This window comes from Chaetodon trifascialis, chromosome 3 (assembly GCF_039877785.1).
Source record: "Chaetodon trifascialis isolate fChaTrf1 chromosome 3, fChaTrf1.hap1, whole genome shotgun sequence".
Taxonomy (NCBI): Eukaryota; Metazoa; Chordata; class Actinopteri; order Chaetodontiformes; family Chaetodontidae; genus Chaetodon; species Chaetodon trifascialis.
The window spans coordinates 1,373,446-1,401,415 of record NC_092058.1 but is presented as its reverse complement, the minus strand read 5'-3'; the positions used below and the strand labels follow the sequence as shown (position 1 = coordinate 1,401,415).

Below are 27,970 nucleotides of genomic sequence, written 5' to 3'. Positions count from 1 at the left end.
AGAGATCAGACACAGGACACGTTTTACTGCAGGGTGTGTACTTTCGACTAATAATACTGCTTTAACTGTACAGAAGCACCTTTTCGAACGTAGGACCAGTACTAACAGTATTTTTAAGTTGTGGTACTTTTACTGACATATTTGGCCTGAATATAAGTGAAGTGAAAATACAGTGCATCATTCCATTATAGTACATCTCTCACTTTATTTGCATTTATGGATTTCAAACTTTGCATTTCAGAGAAGCAGATTGAATTTAAAATCCTGACTTTTGTCCACGTCAGTCTCATGAAAACGTGACTTTTGCTCTCACACTGTGCGTTTAAAGAAGTCTGACGCGAATAAAAAGGCTGATAAAATAAATGTTCAGTTTTTTTCTGGATAACGTTTATTCCTGAAGCGCGACACGTCATGACGGCAGCCGACAGGCGTCATCTCGGTGTCCGCCTTCCGCAGGGAAAGCGCACATTCCTATTGTCCAAGATGGCGGCGTAGGTGCAGATCCTCCGATGCTGACATGTTTTTAAACGACTTTATGCTTTTATTTCGACACATATGCAAGTATCCAGCCGCCGGAGAGGTAGCGTGTCTTCGCCGGAGCTCCCGTCTGCCGCCTTATTTCTGCTAACACTACCGGAGTTCGCTCTCCAGGCCGGATTCCCGCTGCAGGCACCGAAAAGTTTGAGCTCCATCATTCCCTGAAAATGAAGAGGCAGGCCGGGAGAGAGACTAGTCCGCCCAGGGCCGTCGCTAAGCGGATACGGGAAAGGGAGCGAGAGAGTGCGCGGAGAGAGGAGCTGCCGCCGCCGCCGCTGGCTCTGCTGCTGGCGGAGAGCCGCGGGTATCACCGCCGGAGCCGAAGCAGGGAGCGAGAGAAGCCGCGGCTCAGGGAGGAGCGGGCGGCCGCCCTGGAGCTCCACCACCGCCACGAGCTCAGCCTCCTCGGCCGTCCGCCGCTAAGGACCACGGCGGCGGAGCTGCCCGCCGCCAGGCCGGGCACTCTGGAGTACAAAACGCTGCTCATCAGCAACCTGGGCTCGCAGGTGTCGGACGAGGACGTGGAGGACGCGCTTTTCCACGAGTTCAAAAAGTTCGGGGACGTCAGCGTGAAGCTGTCGCACACGCCGGAGCTGGGCCGGATCGCCTACGTGAATTTTCGGCACCCGGAGGACGCCAAGGAGGCCAGGCACGCCAAATCGTCCAGGTTAGTTCTGGGTGATCGGCAGCTGAAAATCGAACCCATGTACGTCCGGAGGCGGAGTGTCACGCCGCCAGACGTCGGTTATCTGCCGCTGCACGCGCCGTACCCGTACAGGCAGCGGTCCCTCTCCCCGCCGGGGCCCGGGGTGAGCAGTATCAGAGACCTCAGAGCCAGACATTACGCCCTGGAGACCCTGGGTCTGAGCAGGGAGAGGGAGAGGATTTTGGATTATTACGGTATGCTGGATGAGAGGGGTCGGCCCTATGGCTTCCCTCCCATGCCTGTAGTGGAGGATTTAAAGCCTGAGGACGATCAGAGGGCAACCAGTAACCTTTTCATTGGAAATTTGGACGGTAACGTCACAGAGGCTGAACTACGGCGGGGTTTTGACAAGTATGGCATCATTGAGGATGTTGTGATTAAACGCCCGGCTCGTGGACAGGGTGGGGCGTATGCTTTTGTGAAGTTTCAGAACCTGGACATGGCCCACCGGGCCAAAGTGGCCATGCAGGGGCGGCTGATTGGTGGCAACCCCATAAAGATCGGCTACGGCAAAGCCAACCCCACCACGCGGCTCTGGGTGGGCGGTCTCGGGCCTGGAAACTCCCTCGCCGCCCTCGCTCGGGAGTTCGACCGCTTTGGGAGTATAAGGAACATCGACTACGTTAAGGGGGACAGTTTCGCTTACATCCAATATGAGAGCTTGGACGCCGCTCAGGCCGCCTGCACCCAGATGAGGGGCTTCCCTCTCGGTGGCCCCGAGCGGCGTCTGAGGGTGGACTTCGCTAAAGTAGAGGAGAGCCCCTCCCGGCCATTCCCTCCCGGTTACCAGCCCCCCGTCGCACCCCCGTCCCACTACGACATCCTCGGGGAGACCTACAGCCGCCATCGCAGCCTGGAGCGAGAGCTGAGGGGAGCCAGGGAGCGCTCCTCACCGCCCTCCCACAGCCTCCTCTCCCAGAGGGAGAGAGAAAGGGCCCTGGTGGAGAGAGACTTTCCCAGCAGCCCCACCCGCAGCCTGGAGAGGAGAGCGGCAGCAGTGGAAGCTTTTGGGAGGAGTGGGAGAGCAGCAAGGAGCCGCAGCAGGAGCAGGGAGCGGTGGCTGAAGGAGAGGGAGGAGAGGAGGAACAGGAGGAGGAGCAGGAGTCCGTCCGCCGACAGGCCGACAGAGGAGAGGGAGAGAGAGAGAGAGAAGGAGAGGGGGAGGTCGCGGGTTCGAGGCCCGGGAGGGGCCGTCTCTCCTGACGCCAGTCCGGACCGTGCACGGGTTCGAGCCCCGGACTCCACCACGGAGCCAAGAGACCACTCCCCCGACAGCGACACATGGGGGCGACATCCTGCCACCAACGAAGAAGATCCGCCATCAGCCCGCCACCACAGCAAGAGGTCCTCCATCGAACATCTCAACAACCACCACCATCGAAACAGCGAGGTCGTCGCCGCCGGCTCGCCTGTCACCCACACGGACACGCACTCCTCCTCCTCCTCGTCTCCCAGCACGCTGTCGGAGTTCGCCCAGGCCTCACTGTCCAAAACGTGGCACGGCTTCTTCGCCCTGAAGAACAGCAGCTTCCCCACAGACCTGTACATGCTGGAGGGGGGCTCCTCGTTCTTCAGCACGGTGATGAAGGACAGCCTGAAGCTGCAGAGCCAGAACCAGCCCAGCCAGCTGAAGATCGCCCAGCGGCTCCGCATGGACCAGACCCGACTGGACGAGGTGTCGCGCCGCATTAAGCTCGGCCGGCCCGACGGCTTCGCCATCCTGCTGGCTATCCAGGGCCCCATCGACCGGCAGGCCCCCGCCCCCGAGCCGGGACTGCAGGTGCGCTTGCTTCGCCACCTGGTGACCTACCTGCGGAACAAGGAAGCGGCGGGAGTCGTGAGCCTGCCCGCCGCTAAAGAGGGAGGGCCCGGGGCGATGCTGTACGCCTTCCCTCCTGGAGAGTTCTCACAACAGTACCTGCAGGCGGCCAAAAGGACTGTGGGTAATCTGGACGAGGAGCACATGGTCATTGTGATCGTCAGTGACACTAACTGATCTTTACACTGAAGTCATTACATGTACAGACACTAAACGGCATGCACACACACACACACACACACACACGCACACACACACTCACACACACAGCGAGCTGAGGCGGCGCTCCCGGGACGACAAATACTTCCGTGTTTTTAAAGAAACGCATTTTATTGTTTTATTCAGTGTCTTATAAGGAAACACAGAAAAGTACACTACACGTCTTTACGTCCCTCGTCGTCTCTGACTTCAGCCTGTCTTCACGTTTACAGACGGACACGAGCGACCGTCCGTCTCCCGGGTGACGGCGTGCGGACGCTCTGCGCTGAGGAACACTAAGAGGAGGTTAAACGCCGCTCACGCCGGCAGCGCAGCCACTTTTGTACTCTAAGCTGTAACATACAACACTAAACCTGAGGGGTTCGTTTATATGCTCGTTTACTTTATTTGTCTTTTTGTTCTCCTTTTATTGGAGTTTACCAAGTTGTTCTGTATATCCAGTATCTGTGGGACTGGGAGCTTTTATACCAAGTGATTGTACTGTAAACTGACGGCAGTCTGTGTCCTCGGCTGGCTTCCGCTCGCAGGTTCAGACTGTTGTGACGTGTCTTTCATTTGTTTTGTTCTTGGTTTTTTAAAGCACCAGCCGCCACAGCCAGTAGAGACAGAAGTGGATGTCCTGACCGTCCCTGTGACTGTACATCTGACGTAGTTAGTCTTTTATCAATTGAATCATTCCAGGTTGTTCTGCCGTCATGAGAGGTGTGAGTGTGTTTGCTCTGTTCTGCATGCAGGAAAAGAAAAGTTTTGTTTTGTCTGTCTGGAGATGTTTGACTGTCATCCTGCTTCAGGTTTTGTATTGTACACCGGCTTTTATTCACTTTGAATACATCAGTCCATCCATCGTCTGTCCCTCCTGGTTGCTTTCTTCACTTCCAGCCTCCGTCTCTTCGTGCGATCATTTACAGGCAGTTTTCATGAAGTCACAAGAATTGATGGGAATTTCTAGGAATTGCATCAACCTTTAGGAGCGTCAGCAGCTCTTTAATTACCTGCTGAGGTGTACGAACATGTGTGTTAATGTCAGTCAGACTCACCTCAGGCTTTCCCACAGTCTTTGAACTGCTCCACAGATCAGCGCTAATCTGACCAAACTCGTCCTGACTTGATTTTCTACCTTGAACATTTGTGCCAAGATAATACTTCTGTAACTTAAACCACAGAGATGGTAATGATAGAAATACTGAGAGGCTAAGAGTTAAAAACATGGAGAACGTCTGCACGCACCTGAAGGCGGCGGCCGTGGACTTTGAGCTTTTCACCTGTCGCGTTCTGAATCCATGAATGTATGTTTTCATCTAGAGGACGTGTTAGTGCCTCATGCCCTCGAGGCCACATTAAGGTTGATCAGAGTGAAGGCGTGTCAGGATGGAGAGGAACAGTGTTTTAACTTATAACTCAAACACCCAGATGAGAAGAAGTCAGGCAGAAACACACAAAACACTGATTAATCTGCTGGTCTATGAAAAGTCAGAAAAACTGCATTTTGTCCACCAGGGTTTCCGTAGGACCAGTGTGACATCAGCAGGAAGGACATTCATTCAAAGAGCTTTACATGAGACAGACGAGTGATCCAACGAGAGTCTGAACTCTGAAAAACATGTAAAACCAGAATCAATCATCAATAATCAAACTGTTCGCTGACAGCAGCTTCATGTGTTCATCCCCTTCATCCTTCATGTGTTCACAAAGTGGTGAACTCGCTCCATCCTCTGTGAATGACTGAGTCTTTCATACCCAATCATGATCCTCTCACCTGTTTACCTGTGGAATGATGAAACAGGTGTTTGTGGAGCGTTCCACATCGTTCTGTCTGTGAAACGTGTCGCTGCATCAGATTCACAATAAGAGATATTTACAGAAATCAATGAAGCTGATGAGGAAGAACATTAAATATATTGACTTTGAGTTTATTTAAAAGGATCAACAAGTTATTACGTTGTGTTTTAGTTGTTTAACTTTTCTGGATTCTGGGTTGTGAAGCGTTAAGAGACACGAGGCAACATTAAAAAAAACCTTTTAAATAGGATTTAGTAAAACAGGACATATGAAACAATAAAACTCAGTGCAGCACAAGATCAGAAAGAAACGTCCCTGAAACAGAAAAGTCTTCAGTCCTGATTGAACTGACAGACCTGCAGTTCTCTGGGCTGGTTCCAAATATGTGGATCATAAGAACTGAACGCAGCCTGCAGGTTCACTTTCCTGGTTTGTGGTCTTTGACGACTGAAGCTGAACACTGACTCTTCATCTGTAGCTGTCTGATCTTTGATCAGTCAATCAATTTATAATCAATTTCCAGCACATATCAATCATCTAATGTTTGGTTTTTCTGGTTTCTGCAGAGGCCCAGAATGTTGAAATACCTGATATATATGATATGATGACATGATATATATAATACCTGAATCCAGAGAAAAAAACTAAATCAAAGTAATACTTTTATATGAAAAGTAACCTTTGGTCTCTTATTCAGTCATGGATCAGGTCTGATTTACTGCAGTATTCCTAACTACCAGTGGTGGAAAGTAACGAAGTACATTTACCCAAGTACTCCTCTTCAGTACATCTTTTAGGTATTCATACTTTGCTGAGTATTTCCATTTTCTGCTATTTTATACTTGTACTCCACTACATTTATTTACCATTTTACTCTGTGTCAAAAGGAAACGTAGTACTTTTCACTTCACTGTGTTTATCACTAATTATTCTGCACATTATTTGTTGTAGAAACAAAATTCAGAAAAATCAAAACAGGTTTTAAATTAAAAAAAAAAAAAAAGCCTTTCTCAATTGAGTCATTTTAGCCTGGAATCAAGTCAGTGTTTTTATTTCGTAGAAAAGGTGAAACACGCCTGCCAGTGAAGTGAAAATATTTCCATGTTTTCAGCAGAGTTCAGTGAAAATCTGATTTTCGGTGCAGCGTTCGGCCTCATTCTGAAACGGGCTGAAATCTCCTCACTGCACTGCAACGCGCTGTTTAAGGACTCAGTTGCAGACATAAGTGCCTTTATAAGATATTTTATTTTTGTTAAATAGTTCAGGTCAGCTCTCACATGAATGCATCACTGCTAAGAATCCTGTAATATAAATAACATGAGAGGAGCCGTTGGGCGTTCTGAGTAGAATTGGCTGTTCATCGGTAATTTGGCTCTGAATGCAGGACTTCTACTTGACATGGAGTATTTTTAAGTTGCAGTATTCCTACTTTTAGTTCAGGTATCAGAGTACTTCTTCCACCACTGGTCAGTTCCATCCCACAGACGGCCCGATGGTCTCCTGTCAGTCCTCGTGTCCCTGCAGGACCTTTGATTTCCTCTCGCCTCGTCGCTCTGTTCGTAGCCTCGCTGTTGGTCTGAAAGTTGCTCCGTCCAGCCGGTTTGGACCTCTGGCATGAATGTGTTCCATTAAGAAAAAGGTGGAAAGGGTGAAACTGTGAGGAGGATCGGCCAAAAAAGCAGCCGCTGGTCCTGAAACCCGATGAGAAAATATGAAGACAGACTCTTAAAAAATGTGAAACTGAATGTTCATCACTATCACATAAATATGACAGTTTTGTACAAAGAAAATAAAAGAACAAAAAGACTTTTTATCAGCTTCCCTGACGAACGAGCGGTTGTGACTATACTTTTTCCGTCTCGTGTGAACTGTGGCGCCGTGTCCTGAGCGATGGCGGCACACAGACCAGGTGGAGGCCGAATCCACAGCGACAATCGGTTTCTGTACACAGAGCCCCTTTCGGTTTGTTTTTGTGTCAACATACAAACATGTATTCTGTATTGAAATGTAATGTAATAAACATTTTATGCTCTTTTGTAGCCTGGACGCTGTGGTGTCGTTTGTCTGTCACAGGTTTTCTGTCTGTTGGGAGCCACATGTTTGATATCCACCTGTCATAAAGAATCATTTGTTCGCACCAGTTAATTAGTACAGTTGAAATAAGGAGATTATTGAAGATAATCACTTTATAACGGGTTGACTGGTGTCGTGTTGCTGTTACTGCTGATGGGCAGATAGGTCAGAGGAAACGTCAGCTGAACATTTTATTCCACTTTGTGTGGATTTTGATATCTTGGCATCGTTGCTGCTGCATTTTCTGAACTTGATTTTAGTTTCATTCTTATGCTTTAATTTTCTTGTTGTATCTCTTTCTTTATTTTCTGTATCTTTGACGAGAAGCGTTTGATGAAACAATAAAAAAAACCTTTACATTGATCAGTTACGAGGCCGTCAGCGGGAAACTGCGTCATACTTCCGGAAACAATGATTGTGTTGCTTCCGTTGCATCAGTAACAAAGAACGCTCGCGCTGCTTCCGGTTTGCGGTGACTCCTCAACACCTGGCGCTTCACACGGATGGGCCTGGCTTTGTCGGACGCAGCAGTGCGCGCTCCGTGACGTGTCAGCTCGTGCTCTGGGTGCGCGCTCATGAGGGAGAGCGAAGAGGAGCTGAACGTGAAGCGAATCTGCGCCGTCAGGTCTCACCTGCCGCTGAAAGACAAAGACACCTCAGAGACCACCTCGGCATGAAGCCCACTCAGTGTGAGGAAAGAGCAGGTGTGCAGGTAATCTCTACGAAGCCATGAAACATGTGAGACACGGTATGTAAACAAGTGACACGTGCAGCCTTTTTCCATACTGTGTTTTTTTACATTGTATGAATACTGTTGGTGTTTCTATGGAAATCTGCCAGATGTTGAACTGCACATGAGAAAAATGTTGCTGTCAGTTCAGGTAAATCTTCTCTCATTGGGTGAGAACCTTGTCGCCGTGTTGGCAGGTACTCCAGCCCTGCTCGTCCTTCGTCTTCTTCTTTTACGTTTCTTTTATTACCTGTGTGAGGGGGACACGGTGTCCCCTCAGAGCCCCCCCTCTCCGGTCCAGTCCTCCTTAGAAAACTGAATAACCGTCTCCTCTCTTGTGCATTATCTTCATGTTCTAATACACTTTCGTCGTTGTCCTCCACCTGCTCATCATCTCTGTCATTTCTCGTGTCATCTTTGCATTTCCTGCATGATGTCAGGATTTGATTGACCGTCTCAGCCTTCAGACTTTGACCGCGAAGCGCTGTGATCAAAGCTGATCGATGCTGTTCTCATTCCTCAGCCCGTTTATTTTCACTTTCTCTTTCTGCTGAGTTCCTCTGCTGCTGACTCAGACTTTCATTCAGGACATTTCTCCCTGTTGGCTTTCTTAAGAATCCGTCTCCACGTCGTTCTTTCCCGATCACAGACGGAAGCAGTGTTGCCTGACACAAACACTTTGTTACTGCCGTCATTTCAGCACACCTACTCTTCTGTTACCTGACCGTCAGTGTGTCCTGTCACTCCAACATAAAGCGCAAACATCGAGATGGTATTAAGATTATAGTATTCCTTGTGCAGGATGGATATTCTGCCCCTCTAACTCTTCCAGCGAGCTTAACTTTAGTCATTCAGCCCACACCTTCACTCCCCGTGCTTGTTATTCTGTAAGGAATGTCTTGTTTTACAGCGTCTGCATCTGGCTGCCCCTCCTCTTTCACTGTAAACTGAACTGAAACTTTCCACAGAACAAGTCAAATCCTTCGTATTAACCCACACATGCTGCCTCTTGACTCGTCTTGACTGTGCCAAGTTCATCGTTTATGATCATGATTTGATCTCATATCTTCACTGTTGAAACAAGCCACACTGTCTGAAGAAAGAAGTTAAACTTGGTGGCCTTAAAGTTGATTTGGATGGTCTTAAAGGTACTTTAAAAACGAGTTGGCTCAAATCTTGGATTAAACACAGCCAATCCCTCTGTATCCCAAATGATGTGTTCAATAAAAGGATCTGAGAGGAATATCTGGTCTGTTACTGACTTAATGGATGATGATGGAAATTTATTAGATTATGAACAATTTTGTGTTAAACAAAGCTTTAACCCCTTAAAATCTGAATTTGTGAAATTACAAAAAGCACTGGCCAAACAATTTGTTTTCCTAATCAGAAACATAATGATTCATCAGTCTACAGAGCCACGACTGCCCATCCAAGGCTTTTTTATTCTGCAGGACAAATTATTTCACAAGAAAGTGTCTCACTGAAAAATGACTCCCTGTAAAAATAACAAAAATAACATTTTGCACAAATTTGATGAAAATCCTCTTAATAAGTTAAGAACTTTGTATCTGAAATTCTCTGAAGCCCCTGAAACAAAAGAAACACATTTCAAAGTGAGGAACATTTATCCTCCAAAGAATTACTGATTTGTGCTTTAACACTGATGATAATAAATGCTCATTCTGTAGAAACGACATTAACCCACAGACCACATGTTCTTCTCATGTCCTATGACCAATAAATCGATCTCCAAAGAAAATGTTAGATTTGGTCTTTTATTGAAGAACAAAAATGATGGACAAACGTGATTCTGTGTTCAGCTAAATTCTTCTTAAACAGAAATAAAGCTTTAAAATCATCCTGTTTTTTACCTTTTTGAATGTATATAAGTTGGACTTAAAGTCTTTACAGTTAATGAAAAATAAAATGGCAGAAAAACTGACAAAAACTTGACAGTAAAAAAACAATTCCACGGACTCAGCAAATTGGTTTCCAGTTTATAATATGTATATTGATTTATTTTTTATATGAAGTGACGTTCATGAGATGATTTATTTTTAATATGAAACTCTACCCCTTGTATAATAGATATGTTATATTTGTTTACTACAATCTTTCTAAGAACGTGAATTTTTGCCATGTTTGGGTGCAAATTTTGTAAATTTTAATAAGAGTTGTGTAAAAAAAAATAATAAAAAAAAATAGTAAGCTCATTCCGGACCTAAACGAGCCAATATTCATACAAAATGTCCCCAGAAATACTCAATCCTGCTGTAAACAAGTCCCAATGTCCACAAATACAAAGCCACTGTCGATTCAACGGCATTAAAGTCTGTTTCTTTCTTCTCACGTCTCACATTTCGCGCTGTTTTTTCGTGCTTCCGCTTCTTTTCCCGCTTCTTCTTCTTCTTCTTCTTCACGAGCTATCGCGGCTAATGATCTACACACCGCCCCCTGCCGCAGCGGAGGAATGAAGAAATCGCAGTAAACAGGAGATCACGTGCCCTGACAACGTAACGGCAAACTTTCGCTATTTGTTTTTAAACAGAAATGTTACAAATACGGGAGACTTGCGAGAGGACATAGGGGTTATAAGGAAATAAGGAAATGAGGGTTAAATGCGGAAAATTTGCGGTGAAAGCAGGTCTGGTTTAACTTGTTCGTCCAAACGGCGACGAGCCGACGAGAACGCGCATCAGGCCGTAACACCGAGATCCAGACGTCTCCGCTTTGCTGATGAAGTCATGGCGTCGAAACGCTAGTTGGACAAATGCCTTGCGGTTGGACAGACTTGTGTCTGGAGAAAAGTCCTCTGCTTGTGTAAAGGCGGAGGAGGAGCAGCAGCTCTGAGCAGGAGCCGCAGAGACATGAGCGCAGGGAGGAGGCCGACGATCTGAAAGTGATCGCCCAGACTCCATTTTGAGTGCACAGAACATTCAAGAAGGAGGAAAAGAGGCAGCGTGAGTATTAATACAGCACGTACTTTAATCACTTCACAGTCGAAGTAACGTGATAAATGATTGAGATATAAAGAAAAAGTTGTTTGCTCGTATTTCTCCGTGTCTCCGTGTCTCTCAGTCACTTCCTGTTCTTTCATGGTTGCGTGACTGTTGATCAAACTGGTTCTTCCTGAATGTTCAGAGCTCACGGCCTGTCATTGTTCAGTGTTTCTGCTTTTCCTCTCGCACAGACGACAAGATGAGTGTTCGTGTGGAGGAGGAAGAGGAGGACAGAGCAGGGTCTCCGGTGTCCAGCTGTCTGTCCCTGAGGAGTGACAGGTCCAAAGAGGAGCCCCCGTTCTTCAGTCATGAACCTGGACCCTCAGACAAAGCGTGAGGCACCAGCTCATTTTCAGCTGCTCCTGACAGAAACATGCTCTATTTGTTTATATGTTTTTTTAATTTTGTTTTTGGTTCATAAAATGAAGAAACATACTGTTGAAACAGCTAAAACAGTGTGTGAGGTTTGTCCATATGTCTGAATTCGTAGTATAACCTACGCAGTACGTGAATATTTCAGTGTGGGCACGACGCCTGGACACATATCCCACAATGCAATGCGCCGTCGACGACGACAACAAACCAACGACAGGCTTACCGTTAAATTTCAGACCAGCTGGACGCTTCATATTAAGAAACGCCGGAGCCACGTTAGCTGTTTAACTTCCTGTTGCTCAGCGTTGAAGATCCATGTGATCCACCACGAGTTCGTCTTAATGCACATAACAGATCAATTGTATGATTGTTGTTTTTATTATGATGACAGAACAACAACGTAGACAACAAGTTTTTCAGCGTTGAACGAGAGCGTAGCGGCCAGCAGCCATGAAACGGCCCATCGTCTGTACGTCCGCTAAAAGTGTTTGTTTTGTCTCTGACAGACTTCCATCGTGATTGTAAGTGCGTGAATAGACTCTGGAAAGGATCCTGCAGAGACAGACCTTCTGTTAGAGACAGATCCTTTCTGTTTAACCACAAACAGCTGTTACATCAGCGAGGCCACCAGACTCCGTTCACAGAAACACTCATTTTATCCTCAAAAAACAAACAAAAAACAAATAAAACTCACCAAAACCTTCTTGATTCATCTTCCACTGTTCAACCATCATCACAGACTCTGGTTTGGTCAAAATAAACTCTTATTTATGAGCATAAACGGCGTGTACAAACAGAGTATTTGGACATCTGACACGTTGTGACAGGAGAGACTTCAGTATAGAAATATTTAATAAATATTATCCAAATATCAGCACAAACAGAAAGCTTTTTGGGACTCCTGTCCGTCATGCAGTGCTGCTTTTTCCCCCAAATTGGATGTAAATTTTCACAGTTGAATGTCTGGATTTTACTTGATGTTTGCAGATGTAATTACACCACAGAGGGGCCCGAGTCTCCGATGTCCAGCTGTCTGTCCACAAAGAGTGACAGGTCCAAAGAGGAGCCTCCGTTCTTCAGCAGTGAACCTGGACCCTCAGACAAACCGTAAGAGGCTGTTTCTCCTGTAAACTGACCTGATGGAGGACGAAGCGTTGAGTGGTCGTAAACGCTGCCTCTGGGTTTTATGTCCACAGACTCCTGCTGGCGTTTCTGTAGGAAAACAGGCTCAAGCTGAGCTTCCCAAAGCGCCTTTCAGCTGAATGTGTCTTTACTGTTTCACCTCTCAGACTGATTGCAGACGACAAGATGACTGTTAGCGTGGAGGAAGAAGAGGGCAGAGCAGAGTCTCCGGTGTCCAGCTGTCTGTCCACGAAGAGTGACAGGTCCAAAGAGGAGCCTCCGTTCTTCAGCAGTGAACCTGGACCCTCAGACAAACTGTGAGACACCAGCTCATTTTCAGCTGCTCCTGACAAACACGTGCTTTACTTATTTATTTTCTGTTTAATTTACCAAAATACAACAGTTAATTAGAATTTAAAAACCTTTTTGTGATGTGGACAAAGAGCTCATTCATCCCGTCTTCCTCTCTGACTCTGTGACTGAGCTGGACTCTGGTCTAAGAGGACGCCTGCCAACGTTTAGACCAGCAGGAGCAGTTTGTGTATTTAGAGCTGTCTGAGTGATTGTCACCACAGAGATTTATGTGAACTAAATTCAAGTATCTCGATGTCTGCAGAGTTCAGCACACCACACAGAGGGCCAAGTCTCCAGCGTCCAGCGGTCTGTCCACGAAGAGTGACAGGTCCAAAGAGGAGCCTCCGTTCTTCAGCAGTGAACCTGGACCCTCAGACAAACCGTAAGAGGCTGTTTCTCCTGTAAAACGCTCAGACGGCAGCCTTACGTGCTGTGTGTCTCACACATTTTCAACAACAATCAGCAGATCATCTTAATGAAAACGAAATGTCTTCACAGAAAGAGGAAGAGGAGTCCTGTCAATGAGAAGGAGCAGCCGTTCTGTATTTTTTGTCACAACGTCCTGAAGGATCCGGTCTCTACCAGATGTGGACACTGGTTCTGTATCCAGTGCATCACCTCATACTGGAGCCAGTCTGCTTCATCAGGAGACTTCTCCTGTCCCCAGTGTGGAGAAAGATCCAGAACAAGATCTGGACTGCTGGCAGCCAGACAGACCAGCACCGTGGAAAGTAAGTCTGGTGTTGGAGCCTCCTGCCTGTCATTAATGTAGAGCTGTTCAACTCTGTGTAAAGCAGTGATGTCACTGTTCTGTCACATCGCTCTGAGACACGACAGCTCGCATTAGCTTTCCTGCTAACGTTTCTTACCCAGAGATTCCACCAGGCGCCTCGCCGTGATGGAGCTCAGACAGCGTGTCTTTGTTTCGTCCTCCGTGCAGCCGGGTTCAGAAGCAGAGCGTTTGGCCTGCCTGCTCTCTCACATTTTATCATTTTCCCTGATATTTGTGCTTCTACCAGAGAAAAGTAGGCCTCGTATTTTAATGCTGTCAGCACGGGGTGTTTTATTTTGAAAATTCACTGGATGCTCTGCACCGTTCCTGTGTCTGACTTCCTGTCTGGCTCAATGTAGTTTGTGCTGATTGATGCGTCGTCTGTAAAAAATAGACTCATGTTCTCGGTGGAGCAGAGCGGAGGGACGGAGGCAGAGCGCGCCCGATGGCAGCGATCATCATCATACGCGTCGTGACGTTTAGGGGTAAACTTTACAACATCTTGTCCTGCAGGTCGAAACGTCATCCAGTGAAGAAAACTGCACCGCCAACATCAGTCAGGCTGTCAGACCATTAGCTTAAAAAGTCCTCCTGCTCATATCAACATCTGGAAGCCTAGATGTTTTCAGTTTTAACTCTTCAGGTGGTGTTTTATGTTCAATAATCACCAGATTTTCCCTTTTGTCTCACACTTTTTCTCTTCTTTTAGTGACTGATGGTCTGCAGGAGGTCTTAGATGAACATAAGATGAGTCTGAGGAGGAGGTGTGAACGTGTGACTGAAGGATCTGATGGAACAGGAGGTGGAGCCCTCCTCAACAGGATCTACACTGAGCTCTTCATCACAGAGGGACAGAGTGAGGAGGTGAATACCCAGCATGAGGTGAGAAAGCTTGAGGTGGCTTCCAAGATCAGGACTCGTTGTGACACTCAGATCAAGGTCCAGGACATCTTTAAAGCCTTACCTGACCAACAGAGACACATCAGAGTGGTTCTGACCAACGGCGTCGCTGGCGTTGGAAAAACCTTCTCAGTGCAGAAGTTCACTCTGGACTGGGCAGAGGGCTCGGAAAACCAAGATGTCAGTGTGGTGGTTCTGCTTTCGTTCAGGGAGCTGAACCTGGTCAAAGATGAGCAGTACAGTCTTCTCAGGCTGCTCCATGTTTTCCATCCAACCTTACAGAAGGTGACAGCAGAGCAGCTGGCTGTCTGGAAGCTTCTGTTCATCTTTGACGGCCTGGATGAAAGCAGACTTTCACTGGATTTCACCAACAGTCAGCTTGTTTCTGACGTCACACAGAAATCATCAGTCAACGTGCTGCTGATAAACCTCATGGAGGGGAATCTGCTTCCCTCGGCTCTCGTCTGGATAACTTCCAGACCTGCGGCAGCCAATCAGATCCCTCCTAAATGTGTCGACAGGGTAACAGAAGTACGAGGCTTCACTGACGCCCAGAAGGAGGAGTACTTCAGGAGGAGGTTCAGTGATGAAGATCTGTCCAGCAGAATCATCTCACACATCAAGACCTCCAGGAGCCTCCACATCATGTGTCAAATCCCAGTCTTTGGCTGGATTGCAGCGACAGTTCTGGAGCACATGTTGACTCGTGTAGACCAGAGAGGAGAGCTGCCCAAAACCCTCACTGACATGTACTCACACTTCCTGCTGGTCCAGACAAAGAGGAAGAGGCAGAAATATGATGTGGGGCATAGAATGGCTTCACAGGAGCTGATGGAGGCTGATGGGAAAGTTCTTGTGAAGCTGGGGAGGCTGGCGTTTGAACATCTGGAGAAAGGAAACATCATGTTCTACCAAGAAGACCTGGAGCAGTGTGGTCTGGATGTGACTGAGGCCTCGGTGCACTCAGGAGTTTGTACAGAGATCTTCCAAAGAGAGTGTGTGATCTTCCAGAAAACAGTCTACTGCTTTGTTCATCTGAGCATTCAGGAGTTTCTGGCTGCAGTCTACATGTTCCACTGTTACACCAACAGGAACTCAGAGGTCCTGAGGACTTTTCTGGGACAAGACTACAGTGACTCGCCCCTGGATGGTTTTCTGAGTAGAGCAATGGAGAAATCTCTTGAAAGTAAAAATGGCCACCTGGACCTGTTTGTTCGCTTCCTTCATGGCCTCTCTCTGGAGTCCAACCAGAGACTCTTAGGAGGTCTGCTGGGTCGGACGGACAGCATTCCAGAGATCATCCAGAGAGCCATCGAAAACCTGAAGGGGGTGAGGACCACCATCTCTCCAGACAGAAGCATCAACATCTTCCACTGTCTGATGGAGATGAACGATCACTCGGTGCATCAGGAGATCCAAGAGTTCCTGCGGTCAGAGGACAGATCAAAGAAGCAGCTCTCTGTGATCCACTGCTCAGCTCTGGCCTACATGCTGCAGATGTCAGAGGAGGTTCTGGACGAGTTCGACCTGACGAAGTACAACACAACAGAGGAGGGACAGCTGAGACTGATCCCTGCTGTGAGGAACTACAGAAAGGCTGTGTAAGTCCAGACGTGATTATCAGCATTAGAAAGACACGTAGAGCTGTTTTCCCACCTGACCGTTCAGAATCATCTAGAAATGTTTTTAAGGGAAGTTTGTCGACAGTTTATTGTTCACCTTCTGATGATCTTCCTTTGGCTCACGGAGGCGAAATTGGTGAAATTGGTTAAAAATAACTTTATTAACATCTGCTGCTTATCATGATGCGTTCATTTACCAACATGATAATGTTATAAACTGTATTTGAATAGCATCTCACAGTGTTTCACAACAGCTAAATGCAAAGACAGTGAAATTCAGTGATGGATCAGATTAACTTTATTTTAATTTTATTCCTTTAACATATGTCCGGATTGGACCTGATACCAGTCTTTAGGATCGGCTCAGGACACCCCTCATTACTGTTTCATGTGAAACGCTGAAATATGACTAACCGAACCTTGATGAAAGGGGTACTTTCATTTAGTAGATCAGATTTTATTGTATTTTAACTTTCATATTTTATGCGACCGCAGACTTTCTGGCTGTCGACTCTCAAACACTCAGTATGAAGTTGTGACCTCGGCTCTGAAGTCCAGCCCCTCCCATCTGAGAGAGCTGCAGCTGGAGTCCAACAAACTGCAGGAGTCAGCAGTGAAGCTGCTGTCTGCTGGACTGGAGAGTCCAAACTGTCAACTGAAGACTCTCAGGTCGGTTCACTGACTGTGTTTGGTCTTCGGCCAAATTTAAATCCATCAAATCATCAAATTTGGTTTGTATTGTCTTTGGGTCGGGGGTCTGAAACCTCAGCCTAACCCCGAGTACAAACCGAACCAGTCTTTGAAGGTCTGTCAGTCCAAATGGCTGAACAGTTGGTTTCACTTCATCCCTGCTTCCTCTCAGAAAATGATCTATAAGTACTGGATTACATTTAAGATAAAAGTTTTTTAATCCAACATGCCTGATTTGACAGTCCTTCCAGACTCGACTGAGATGAGCAGCATGTTATTGATCTGTGCTGACATGAAAAGGTGTATGAATGTCTGACGCTCCAATGATCCACAGCGACGAGGTCACCACCAACTGATTTGAACAGATCAATAAATCTGCCTCACGTGTTCTGTTTTCAGGTTGAGTTACTGCAGTTTGTCAGAGATCAGCTGTGCTTCTCTGGCCTCAGCTCTAAAGTCCAACCCCTCCCATCTGAGAGAGCTGGACCTTAGCTACAACAAACTGTATGACTCAGGGGTGGAGCTGCTGTCTGACTTTCTGGAGAATCCACACTGTAGACTGGAGGTTCTGAGGTCAGACGCCATGTTTTTATTTTTTCGTTGACACTAAACTGCAGACGTAAAGCTGATATTGCTCTGATCCACTCTGAGTGTCTTCATGCTTAAGTCTGTTTCTTCTTCAGTGGTTTAGTCCTTTGACTGTAGAGCAATGCTGAGCTCCACATTTAAAACCTCAATAGAACAAGAATACACTGGAAAATTCTACCTGCATCCTGTGGCGCTCACGTGGTCACAGTTTCCACTCTCTGAACATGTTGAATGACGTCTAAAGCTACGCATGTTATTGTTTATTCAGATTGCGGGGCTGCAGCTTGTCAGAGATCAGCTGTGCTTCTCTGGCCTCGGCTCTGAAGTCCAACCCCTCCCATCTGAGAGAGCTGGAGCTGAGCAACAACAAACTGCAGGACTCAGGAGTGAAGCTGCTGTCGGCTTTTCTGGAGAGTCCAGACTGCAGACTGGAGACTCTGAGGTCAGGCTCCACGCTTTTATTTCTATGATCAGATGCCCACTGCTGGTCAAATCAAATAGATAAAACTGACAGTGTTGGCTGAAGCTCAGGTTATAACTTGGAAGGGAACACTTTTACTTCTAAAAACACAAGCGAAAGGCAGAATTAAATCAAACCCAGCCTCTGAAGGGGCCATGACTTGGCACTGATGCACCTGTTGTTCTCACCGAAGCTTCCCCACCAAATTTTAATTTTTTATTTCTACTAGAGGGGTAGAAAAGGAGGCGGAACTGCATCAATTACAAATAACGCACTGACCTCTACTGCAGTGTCTTTTAACAGTTTCACAACATTTGAGCATCACGCCTTTGTTTTTAGCAGCCCTCCAATTCTGTGCATAACTGTATATAGACCATCCCATCACTCTAGCTCTTATATCAGTGAATCTTCAGATCTTTTATCAGTCATTCACACCTCTTATAACAGGATTTTAATAACTGGTGATTTTAATCTACATGTCGATGACACCTCGGATATCCAGAGAATTTTTAAACCTTTTAAACTGTCTAGATTTTGAGCAGCACGTCACGCAGCCAACTCACAACAGGGGACACACCCTGGACCTGGTCATAACCCATGGCCTGTCCATTGGTGTGTCCTCTGTTGTCGACCTGGCTTTGTCTGACCACTACTGTGTGTTTTTTAACATCACAAGTTTTAACCAGCAGGAGGCCCCGGTGAGAGCAGTTTGAGTTTCTGACGCTCTTTGTGAGAACTTTGCAGACCACTTCAGAACTAAGATCAAGGACATCAGATCCAGTCTTTTATGCCAACAAGTTTTATCTGTTAACACACTGGAATTGTTGTCCTTGCCTGAGTTGCAGAGTTTTGGCCTGGTTGATGCAAGGACACTTGGTCGAGTTTTCTCCCAAGTAAACCCAACAGCCTGCCTTTTAGATCCAATTTCCACATCACTTCTAAAATCATTTTATGGATTCTTTGAGGAACAGCTTTTAAACATTATGAATTGCTCCCTTCAGACGGGCGTCTTCCCCACCGCCTTAAAAACAGCTGTGGTAAAGCCCCTTCTGAAGAAGAGCACTTTAGACCCCAATGACCGACCTGTATCCAACTTACCCTTTGTAAGTAAAAATCTAGAAAAACTGGCTTGGGGGGGGGGGGGGGTGCTGGTCCCGGGTCGTTTGGCCTGGCTGGGCAGGCGGGCTCCCCACCTTGGTATGGGGGGTCCACCTGTCTGTTGGAGTCAGGGGGCCTGGGTCCTGGCGCCCCATGTGGTCATAGTCTGTGACGACTCCTCTCAGTGTGGACGACGCCAAATACTGATGCTCTATCTAACACAATATCTCGGGTTAGAGAATAACCTGAGGAGGCAGATCTCTCCTCACCTTTTCTGTTTTACGATTTTGAACCTGCATCCTGTCGCTTTCAGGTGTTTTTCAGATAAAAACATGCTTCTGAAGTCACGCCACGTGTTCTTTGTTCAGGTTGAGTTACTGCACCTTGTCAGAGGTCAGCTGTGCTTCTCTGGCCTCGGCTCTGAAGTCCAACCCCTCCCATCTGAGAGAGCTGGAGCTGAGTGGAAACAAGCTGCAGGACTCAGGAGTGAAGCTGCTGTGTGACTTTCTGGAGAGTCCAGACTGCAGACTGGAGACTCTGAGGTCAGACGCCATGGTTTTATTTCTATGATCAGATAAGTGTGATGGGAAAGCTGAGGTGACTACACAGCATGAGTTTGTGTGGATGGAGCTGAGATAAGAGATAAGAGCTTTCTCACCTTTGTCTTTCACTGTGTTGAACCTGCATCCCGTTCAGGTGTTTCACTGTCTGACCTTCTACATTCCAGACCTCCAGCTCTGAGCAGGTTATTCAGCGCTGAATGTTTCAACAGGAATGTGGTTTTGTGACGTTGCTCCCTTTACTCTCTTCAGATTGAGCGACTGCAGCTTGTCAGAGGTCAGCTGTGGTTCTCTGGCTCAGTCCAACCTGTCCCACCTGACCGAGCTTGAGCTGACCAACAACGAGCTCAGGGTTTCTGGACTGCAGCTGCTGTCTCATTTCCTAGAGAGGAGTCCGCGCAGTAGACTGAAGAATCTCAGGTCAGTATAGGATTGTGCCAGTCCACGCTGACTTCAGCAGTGTCGTACCTGACCCAGATCCAGCATTTCCTGTGAACTTCCAACCGCTGCTTTCCTCTGTGAACCTGTGGTGATGGACTTCAAGACAGAGTCAGCCAATCAGATGAGCCAAAAGCTTGTTGTTCTCGTGTGTCTGGATTACAGCTGATGGGTTTCCAAGATGTCAGAGACAGAGGTCCTCATTGATCAGACAGTCGTACCATCAAATCTGACCTCAAAGTGTTTGTTGTCTCATCAGTTCATTGTTGTCACAGCTCTCAGATCAGTGCGAATGAAACCTGAAAATCACTGCCTCTTACTTCAGAGAACCATCATAACATTAAGTAACCACGTGGTCTTTTACAGAGCAGGTCCTTTGTTGAAGTCCAGTCTGTTTTTACCAGCTCTGAACCTGAACTGCAGTGAATGTCTCTGTCTCTGCAGTCGTGATGCGTTCAGGGACTCTGAGCAGCAGCTCCACTGAAGTCCCTGCTGCTGTTTTATTCTGCATGTGCTGCGTCACTGACTGTCAGCTGATGACGGACTCTCTGTGAACTCTGACCTATGACCTCTGATGTCTGTCCTCTTCTCTCTTCAGCCTGTGGTGATCTCCGTCAGAGTGAGCGAGCAGGACGCTGATTGGCTGGAGCCGATCAGCTGTGAGAGCCGATCCAGGGAGTTACTGGGAGGTGGAGTGGAGAGCTTCAGGCTGCAGTGACTGACAGAGGAGTCACAACATGTGCAGTTGACTCTCAGTGAACTGCTCTGAGATCAGCTCCACTGCCAGACACACTGAGACTCCTCCACCCCTCCTGCTCAAAGCTCAGCACCTCCTCCACCTGGACAGGACGATACAAAGTGTGAGGATTTAATCGAAGCTTCGCGCTGTCAGCACTTTACTAACCTTTGTCACAGTGGATACTTGAAAGTCTGAGTCACCTTTTCTTCAATGAATCAGCAAAATGAGCACGCAAACACAACGACTTAATTATATGGATGATTTTCTCTTTGCCAAAAGGGATGGATAGGAATGTGTGTGCGTGTGTGTGTGTGGGGGATTTTACTCAGGAAAACAGAAATAATGTGATGGAAACAGAAAAAAAACAAAAAAACAACAGTCAGCCCCATGATTGCCAGGTGTCAGTGTGTGGGCCATTACATTTCATACAGAGACTGAGTGGACTGGTTATACTGGGACAGAGGCTGAGAGGACTGGTTATACTGGGACAGACAGGCTGAGAGGACTGGTTATACTGGGACAGAGGCTGAGAGGACTGGTTATACTGGGACAGACAGGCTGAGAGGACTGGTTATACTGGGACAGAGGCTGAGAGGACTGGTTATACTGGGACAGACAGGCTGAGAGGACTGGTTATACTGGGACAGAGGCTGAGAGGACTGGTTATACTGGGACAGACAGGCTGAGAGGACTGGTTATAGTGGGACAGAGAGGCTGAGTGGACTGGTTATAGTGGGACAGAGAGGCTGAGTGGACTGGTTATAGTGGGACAGAGAGGCTGAGTGGACTGGTTATAGTGGGACAGAGAGGCTGAGTGGACTGGTTGTACTGGATGAGGGCTTCGTGGTGCACAGGGCTCACAGAATGATGTCCAGCCACTGTGTTTTGTAACAACAGAGCGTTGTGTGCAGCACCTTCCTCTCTCTGCTGTAATAGACTTTATATTTTTTTTAATATTATAATATTTTCAATATTTTTGTACATCTGTTTTCTGCCTCTCACATTTTATTCTGCTGTTTAACCAACAGTGTTTTCATTTCTTACCCTGATTCTGTGTTCAAGGCTCTTTTATGTATTTGTGTAATACTTAATATATAAATATCTGTGGTATCCATGGGCTGTCAGATCTGTCTGTGTGAACATCAGGACGTCAGGGCTTGATGGTGAGATGATGTTCCACTTCAGTGTTGTCGGATTGCATCTCTGAACGCATCCTGAACGAGCTGCAGCCACATTAACACGTCAAGACGCTCAAAGAGGGGAGTGTTAGATTTTAACACTGGTTTTCTATCCACCATCTTTATGTACATGTTTAAAATTTTTATTTAGTTTTTATTTCCTTTCGATTTAGAAAAGGTTTATGCACTCAGTCTCTGTTCAGACTATTAAACGTAGTTTAGCTGAAAAAATAAGGTGAGAAGAGAGATGTAGAGTTCAGGATGATGACGTGGAAATATATTTGATAATTTCATGCCAACAATAAATCAGACTGCACTTCCACAGAACATAAGAAAAAAAAAACATTTGTCAGATTTATCGGGACTTCTCATCTTCGATGTCAATGCAGATACAGACGGTGACGTCTCTGTGCACCTCTAGTCTGCATTCATGCGTGTGTATGTGTGTGCAATATATGTGCATGTACAGGTGTGTGTTTGTGTGCGTGTGCATGGTACCTGGTTGCTGTTCATATATTGTTATAACTTTTCTTCTGGCTTAAATTTACCAGCTTTATCCCATGTACTGATATGTTTATAATCACTTATGTAAAAACAAAAAACAACTTTTCCCCTTCTTGTCTGTTTGATTTGATTTTTGTTCTTAAACTCTGTAAATCCACTAAGACTGTGTCATGTAATCTCTAATAGTGCAAATAAAGACTGATGGAGGTCTGTGGTTTTCCCACCAGACGACTCAAACTGCGCCTGCAAACCTTCATTTCAGCCCGCGTGTGGATTTGACCTGTTGATGTGAAGCATCACAGTCTGCAAGACACAGATCAGAAAGACGATACGTACACTCAGTGGCCACTTTATTAGGTATACCCGTACATGCTTCTTAATACAAATATCTGTACAGCCAATCATGTTGCTCTGTGGGCGAAACCGGCTCGTTTATGAGAGCTCAGAGGTGAATAACCAGAAGACAGTAACTCAAACCACCAGGCGTGACAGCAGAAGAGCGTCTGAATACACAGCACAGGAAGCTTGAAGTGGACGGACGACAGCAGCAGAACGTTCCTGTCAGCTAAGAACTGGAGAATGAAGCCACAGTGGGCTCAGACTCACCGGAGCTGGACAGTGATGGTGATGGAGAAACCTCACCTGGACTGCATCCCTTTAGGGCCACAGTCTTCAGCGCTGAGGAACCTTTTTCCTGTCGAGGACGTTTCAGTAACATCCTTTGAACAGAGCCGCTCTCAGCAGCAGCTCGTTGCTTTGCAGACCAGTGAGTTCATGTCGTAGGTTTTCGGGCACATCAGCTGGTTCCACATTAAACAGCAAATATGTTCAGTTCCTTTTTTTACTTTCATGTTCTGAAGCCTTTCACCAAATGCCTGAAGAGGTTTTCACATTCGGCAGCTTCTTCCTCTTTCCAGCTGCACTCCCCACATCTTTAATGCCTCTTCACACAATTTCACATTAGAAAGCAGAGAGCTGAGAAGCTGCTGGAGCCTGAAGTTCAGCTCTGAGAGGTTCTTAGAAAGTCCACCATGAAGTTCTCGGGGCAAAGGAGGTCCTACCCAGTATTAGATAGGTAATTGAAATAATGATAATAAACTTTATTCGCACAGCACCTTTCATGCAGGACTTGCAGCTCAAAGTGCTTTACAGGAAAGAAATCGAATGCACCAAGTGAGTGCTTTCCATAAAATATCAGAATGGACATAAAAACACGTAAAAAATGAAATGTAATGTATGCAAAATGTAAATAAATTAAATAAAACAAAATAAAGAATAAAGTGTTAATGATAATAAGGACAAAAGCAAAAATAAACCTCATTCTAACACGTAGACTGGCAGCTGCCTGAGATCTCCTGAATTTCTGTTTCCTTTATTAAAAATGTCTTTATGTGATTTTTCCTGTTTTGTGCCTCCAAACGAATAATAACCTGTAACAGGTAAAGACCAACCTGCCTGCGTGATAAATGTGGACCGATCCATTTCCATATCTATATCATCACCCACATTTCACAGTTAATGGACTATTCCACCTTGACCTTCGACCTCTGCATGGCATTTGCGCCAAATCCAAAGACGTTAGCAGTTGTTGTTGTTAGCATCACAGACTCAAACGTTACCACAGTGTTCACAGTGGGTTTGAGCAGAGAAAGAGGAGGCACGAAGACGCCCAGTTTAAGGAAATTCTGCCTGAAATGATGATTTTGTTTTAAATAAAACAGTCAGAGACTCGAGGACGGAGGAGCAACAACTCGCCGATGTTACAACAGGTGAAAGCTAAGCTAGCTAACGTTAGCAGGCTCGAGCAAACTGCACGCAGTGTTAGCTAAATGCTAAAATGCTCGCAGCGGATCCTCCAGCGTTGATTTCGGTTTGCTTCACTGCTGAACTTCTTCCTTGTGTGAGGACTTAAAACTTCCTGCTGGTCGTAACTCTGAGGAGGAGAGGCTGAGCGGACTGGTTATACTGGGACAGAGGCTGAGAGGACTGGTTATAGCATGATCCCAACGGCCAAGCGAAGACGGTGAACCAGAGCAGATCATTGAGGACTTCAGGTGCACGACAGTCACGGAATGACGTTCAGACAGGTGAGTGCACGCGTTGCCTAGTAACATAGCTCTGTGTGTGTGTGTGTGTGTGTGTGTGTGTGTTCGCGCGCGCGTGCGCGCGCTGCCCAGTGTGTAAAAACTGGCGCTTTAATGTGTGTTTGCGGCTGCAGCTGCTGTGCAGTTTGCACCGTTTCTTCGTCTCTGTGTTGTCCGCGTTGCTGATGTTTAATTCTGCGCTTCTTTGGATCGATGTTGCTGGTTGCACCTGTCCACAGCTGTTTGTCTTGTTTGTCATGTGTGTTCAGCCTTTACAGAAGAGAGTGTGTGTATTTCTGATTGATAATCTGATGTGCACACGGGCTGCCCAGTGTGCCAGTATGGACTGAGTTTTGGAATTTATTCTTGGTTTGGTTGGTTGGTTTTATGTGAGGACTCAGGGTCCTGATGTGATGACGCTCCACTGCTGTTGGATTGACTTTTAATGAAGCTGAGGCCTAAAGGTGTTTTTTCCTTTTACCTATCATCACGTCGCAGTGCCAGAGGAAATGTTCCGGCTCTATACGTTGTTAACCTCAGTGCTTCTCTGATGTCCTCTGCCACTCTCGCTCCTTTCCCCATTCGGTGAATTAAGGATTTATTTCGACCAAACTAGAGTTGGTGGTGATTGTTGGAACAGTGAAAGACAAACAATGAAGGTTTGGTTCCTCCAGTGTACTACAGGGTTGTCAGTGGCCCCCCAAGGGTCAGTTTTGGGTCCACTTTTGTTTGCTAGCTATGTTAACAGCCCGGGTCCAAGTGATTACCTTACTCCGTACCTTTAAAATAAACTTACCTCATTGACGTCCTTTTTGATCCTGAAAGTTGTTTCACGGACAAGAAATGTGTTTGTTCATGATTAATGTAATCACCTGTAATTAGGTGGGAAAACTAAATAAAATATTATCTACCAATAATTAGGATTTTAAAAAATCTTATCCTTTAAAGGCTTTGTTTTGTAGAGTATGGCTCCAGATAACTAAAAACTACAGTGATGTGGTTTTACTGTCGCTCTAACAAACACAGTGTCATCGTGAGGCTGCACTTTTTAAATCTTTCTTAATTTGATTTTAAATGTGAAATTGTCATTTACATGTGAAACACATTGGGCTGTAAGTGTGTCAGCTGACACAGTGTACTGTGAATCAGACATAATCTTACATCTTTAACAAAGCAGCAGGATTTAATCACAAATGATTTCTGCTGAGAGGAGGAAGAGGAGGAAGAGGGACATGAACGTCTGTACGAGCTGTGAAACAGGCCTGTGTATCCTGCAGTCTGATACAGAAGCTGGGTAATAAATGCAGCTCTGTCAGATGGATGGTTTATAGTGTTGCAGTGGATTGCATTATCCCGCACCAGTGTTCACATTATTGTGTCCACCCCTGTGAGCGTCCTCACCGTTCTGAAGTGACTTCAGCACAGGCCATGTGTGAACACAAGGGGGCAGTGCAGGCTAAGAGGAGGACAGGAAGCAGTCAAACAGCAGCCTGCAGCTACCGAATCTAATGTTTCCATAAGAGAGAAACCAGGAGAGAAGACACAGAGACAGAGACAGAGCGTCCACAGGATGTAACTGAGACGGACTCACTGATGTCAACTCAGACGGACACACTTATTTGCAGTCACCTCAAAGTCTGAACGTACCTGGCAGCCAGAGATTTCAAGTGGAAAAGTTCATCTGCTGTGTTTGTGCCGAGTCATGTGTCAAATCGGACATCAGCCGGTCGTGTTTATTTTATAATTAGAAAAAGATCATCAGAGATAATTAGCATTTTCTCCTCATTCTGAGACACTGTGCTCCATTCACTTTGTTTCATTTGACTTTTACTGTCATTTTGTTTCTGTTTTTACTTGTTTTCATGCATTTTATCAGCAAACACTAGTTTATATTTGTTTTTTATGTGATGCACTTTGTACTTTGGTTCTCTGTAAATAAACATTAGGATAAACTCAGTTGCCAGTTTATTAGGTACACCTAACTAAAACTAATGCAGCCTAATGCAACAGTCCTGCAATAAATTCTATTTTCATGAGTGTTATAATGTCAGTTTGTGTTGAATCTGTTTTAGAGATGTTGATTCAACTGTTCGGGTTGTCAAAATACTACGTTGTCGGACATTTAATTGGCTGTAATTAAGGCAGAAAGTGATTGTAATCAATCTGACACCAACTACAAACTACCTGGTGTTCGCAGCAGCAGTCTGGATGAACTGCAGGGACAGAAACAGGTTTCAGGTTCACAGATGGACTTTAAATCAGCCTGAAGTGAAGCGAAGCCTCAACACTAACCAGGCCTGCATCAGACTTGAGGTCAGATTCATGAAAACAAACTGGGAATATTAGAAGGAGTCTGCACGGTGACGTTCTGTCATTCTCTTTCATATTTAAGAAAACAAGCAGGTTTTGTCACCTGATGATCACGTTTGTCTCGTGATCTCAGGTTTGAAATCGTTTGGACCGACGGTGCTCTTCACTGTGATGTGAAAGTGTGTTATCTAAACCAGCTCAGACCTGCAGTGCAAAACCAGCCACTGGTGGAGAAAATTCAACCCATTAGATGGTGTTCAGGTGATTCAGGGTTTCTGCGGTGTGTGGCCTTTGATTCTGAAAGCTACCTGTCGTCTTTCTCTCTTTATTCTGTTTCCTTTCCTCCACCGCTGAGTCTCCACAGCACACACAGCTTCTCCCCCGTTTGCAGCAGTCTGACAGCAGCGATGGTGCTGATGGCGCTCAGGTTTTTACAGGGATACAGACAGGAAATGGAGGGCCGATGAAATATTAATGTGTAATCATGGGAGGTCCAATGAAATCCATTAGACTTAAATCAATAGGAGCTGGACTCCTTCCTTGAATGACCCAGATGAAAATAACAGTGGTGGAGATGTGGAGTGTCTCCAGTGAATAGGTGGAGGAAAAGTGAACATCACATTTTCTAATGAAACACAGACATTCACTCTCCCCTTTATAGAAGTGAGATGTGTGTGGAATAAATATTCCCTGTAATGTGGCTTTTAAATGAAATGAAATGTAGTTTAAATGAATGTTTAGTGGAACAGAACATTATAGAGCTCTAATGAAGTGTCTGAATTACTCTGCTGTTTTCACTCTCAGCCACATCTTCCAAGTACGGTGGCGTGTGCTGCTGCACTTAATGTTAGCTTTGGGTCATAACTGTGTTGTAGAGCAGACCAGCAGCTCCAGGTCCTGCAGACCAGGACCCGCCAGTTTCAAGATAAATCTGAGCGCCCGTGAGGTGATGAAGAGGACAGGAAGGACGAGGAAAAACATTAGTCTAACAGCAAAATTCTGAATACTTCTTCAGTCGTCTAAAAATAATTAAAGGTCACAGTGATGCTTGTAATTCAGACGTATTATATGACCTGATGTGAGAAGAGTCACACGCCAACAAGACTGAGCTAAAAGCTGTATTATCAGCACGCTGACATGCTCACGAAGACTGTACGAACATTATGATGTTCAGCAGGTCCAATATGTTGTGTGTGCCGACCTCGTTTAGCACGTTAGCATGCTAACATTAGCTGATTAGTACTGAGCACAAAGTACATCTGAGGCTGATGGGAATGTTTTGCAGGTCTTGAGTCATAAATTAAAGTAATG

General features: G+C 46.0%; 3 protein-coding genes across 3 annotated transcripts; all 3 read left to right on the top strand.

Annotated features, from left to right (window-relative positions):
• Positions 1–587: 587 nt before the first annotated feature.
• Positions 588–6,037, top strand: rbm15b (RNA binding motif protein 15B). Its single transcript, XM_070959941.1, has one exon. It carries the CDS (start codon positions 705–707, stop codon positions 3,237–3,239), a length of 2,535 nt encoding a protein of 844 aa, XP_070816042.1. The 5' UTR covers positions 588–704; the 3' UTR covers positions 3,240–6,037.
• A 4,312-nt stretch (positions 6,038–10,349) lies between these two features.
• Positions 10,350–15,993, top strand: LOC139329551 (protein NLRC3-like). Its single transcript, XM_070959938.1, has 7 exons — positions 10,350–10,826; positions 11,057–11,198; positions 12,228–12,347; positions 12,530–12,679; positions 12,979–13,098; positions 13,215–13,447; positions 14,198–15,993. The coding sequence occupies exons 2-7, from the start codon at positions 11,065–11,067 to the stop codon at positions 15,991–15,993; spliced, it is 2,553 nt and encodes an 850-aa protein (XP_070816039.1). The 5' UTR covers positions 10,350–10,826; positions 11,057–11,064.
• Positions 15,994–16,193: 200 nt separating this feature from the next.
• On the top strand, positions 16,194–22,091 carry LOC139351547 (NACHT, LRR and PYD domains-containing protein 12-like). The gene is given in 9 exon segments (XM_070993493.1): positions 16,194–16,197; positions 16,506–16,526; positions 16,529–16,679; positions 17,100–17,273; positions 17,557–17,730; positions 19,215–19,388; positions 19,659–19,826; positions 20,443–21,232; positions 21,295–22,091. Coding segments are annotated over 8 exon segments (876 nt in total). The 3' UTR covers positions 20,453–21,232; positions 21,295–22,091.
• The last annotated feature ends 5,879 nt before the right edge of the window (positions 22,092–27,970 follow it).

What these genes read in the sequence shown, in the direction of transcription:
- LOC139329551 (XM_070959938.1), top strand. Translation starts at nt 11,065, where the DNA reads ATGAGTGTTCGTGTGGAGGAGGAAGAGGAGGACAGAGCAGGGTCTCCG. An exon ending in CCTGGACCCTCAGACAAACC is followed by an intron (nt 12,348 to 12,529) that starts GTAAGAGGCTGT and finishes TTCACCTCTCAG; the next exon opens with ACTGATTGCAGACGACAAGA. An exon ending in CCTGGACCCTCAGACAAACC is followed by an intron (nt 13,099 to 13,214) that starts GTAAGAGGCTGT and finishes ATGTCTTCACAG; the next exon opens with AAAGAGGAAGAGGAGTCCTG.
- rbm15b (XM_070959941.1), top strand. Translation starts at nt 705, where the DNA reads ATGAAGAGGCAGGCCGGGAGAGAGACTAGTCCGCCCAGGGCCGTCGCT.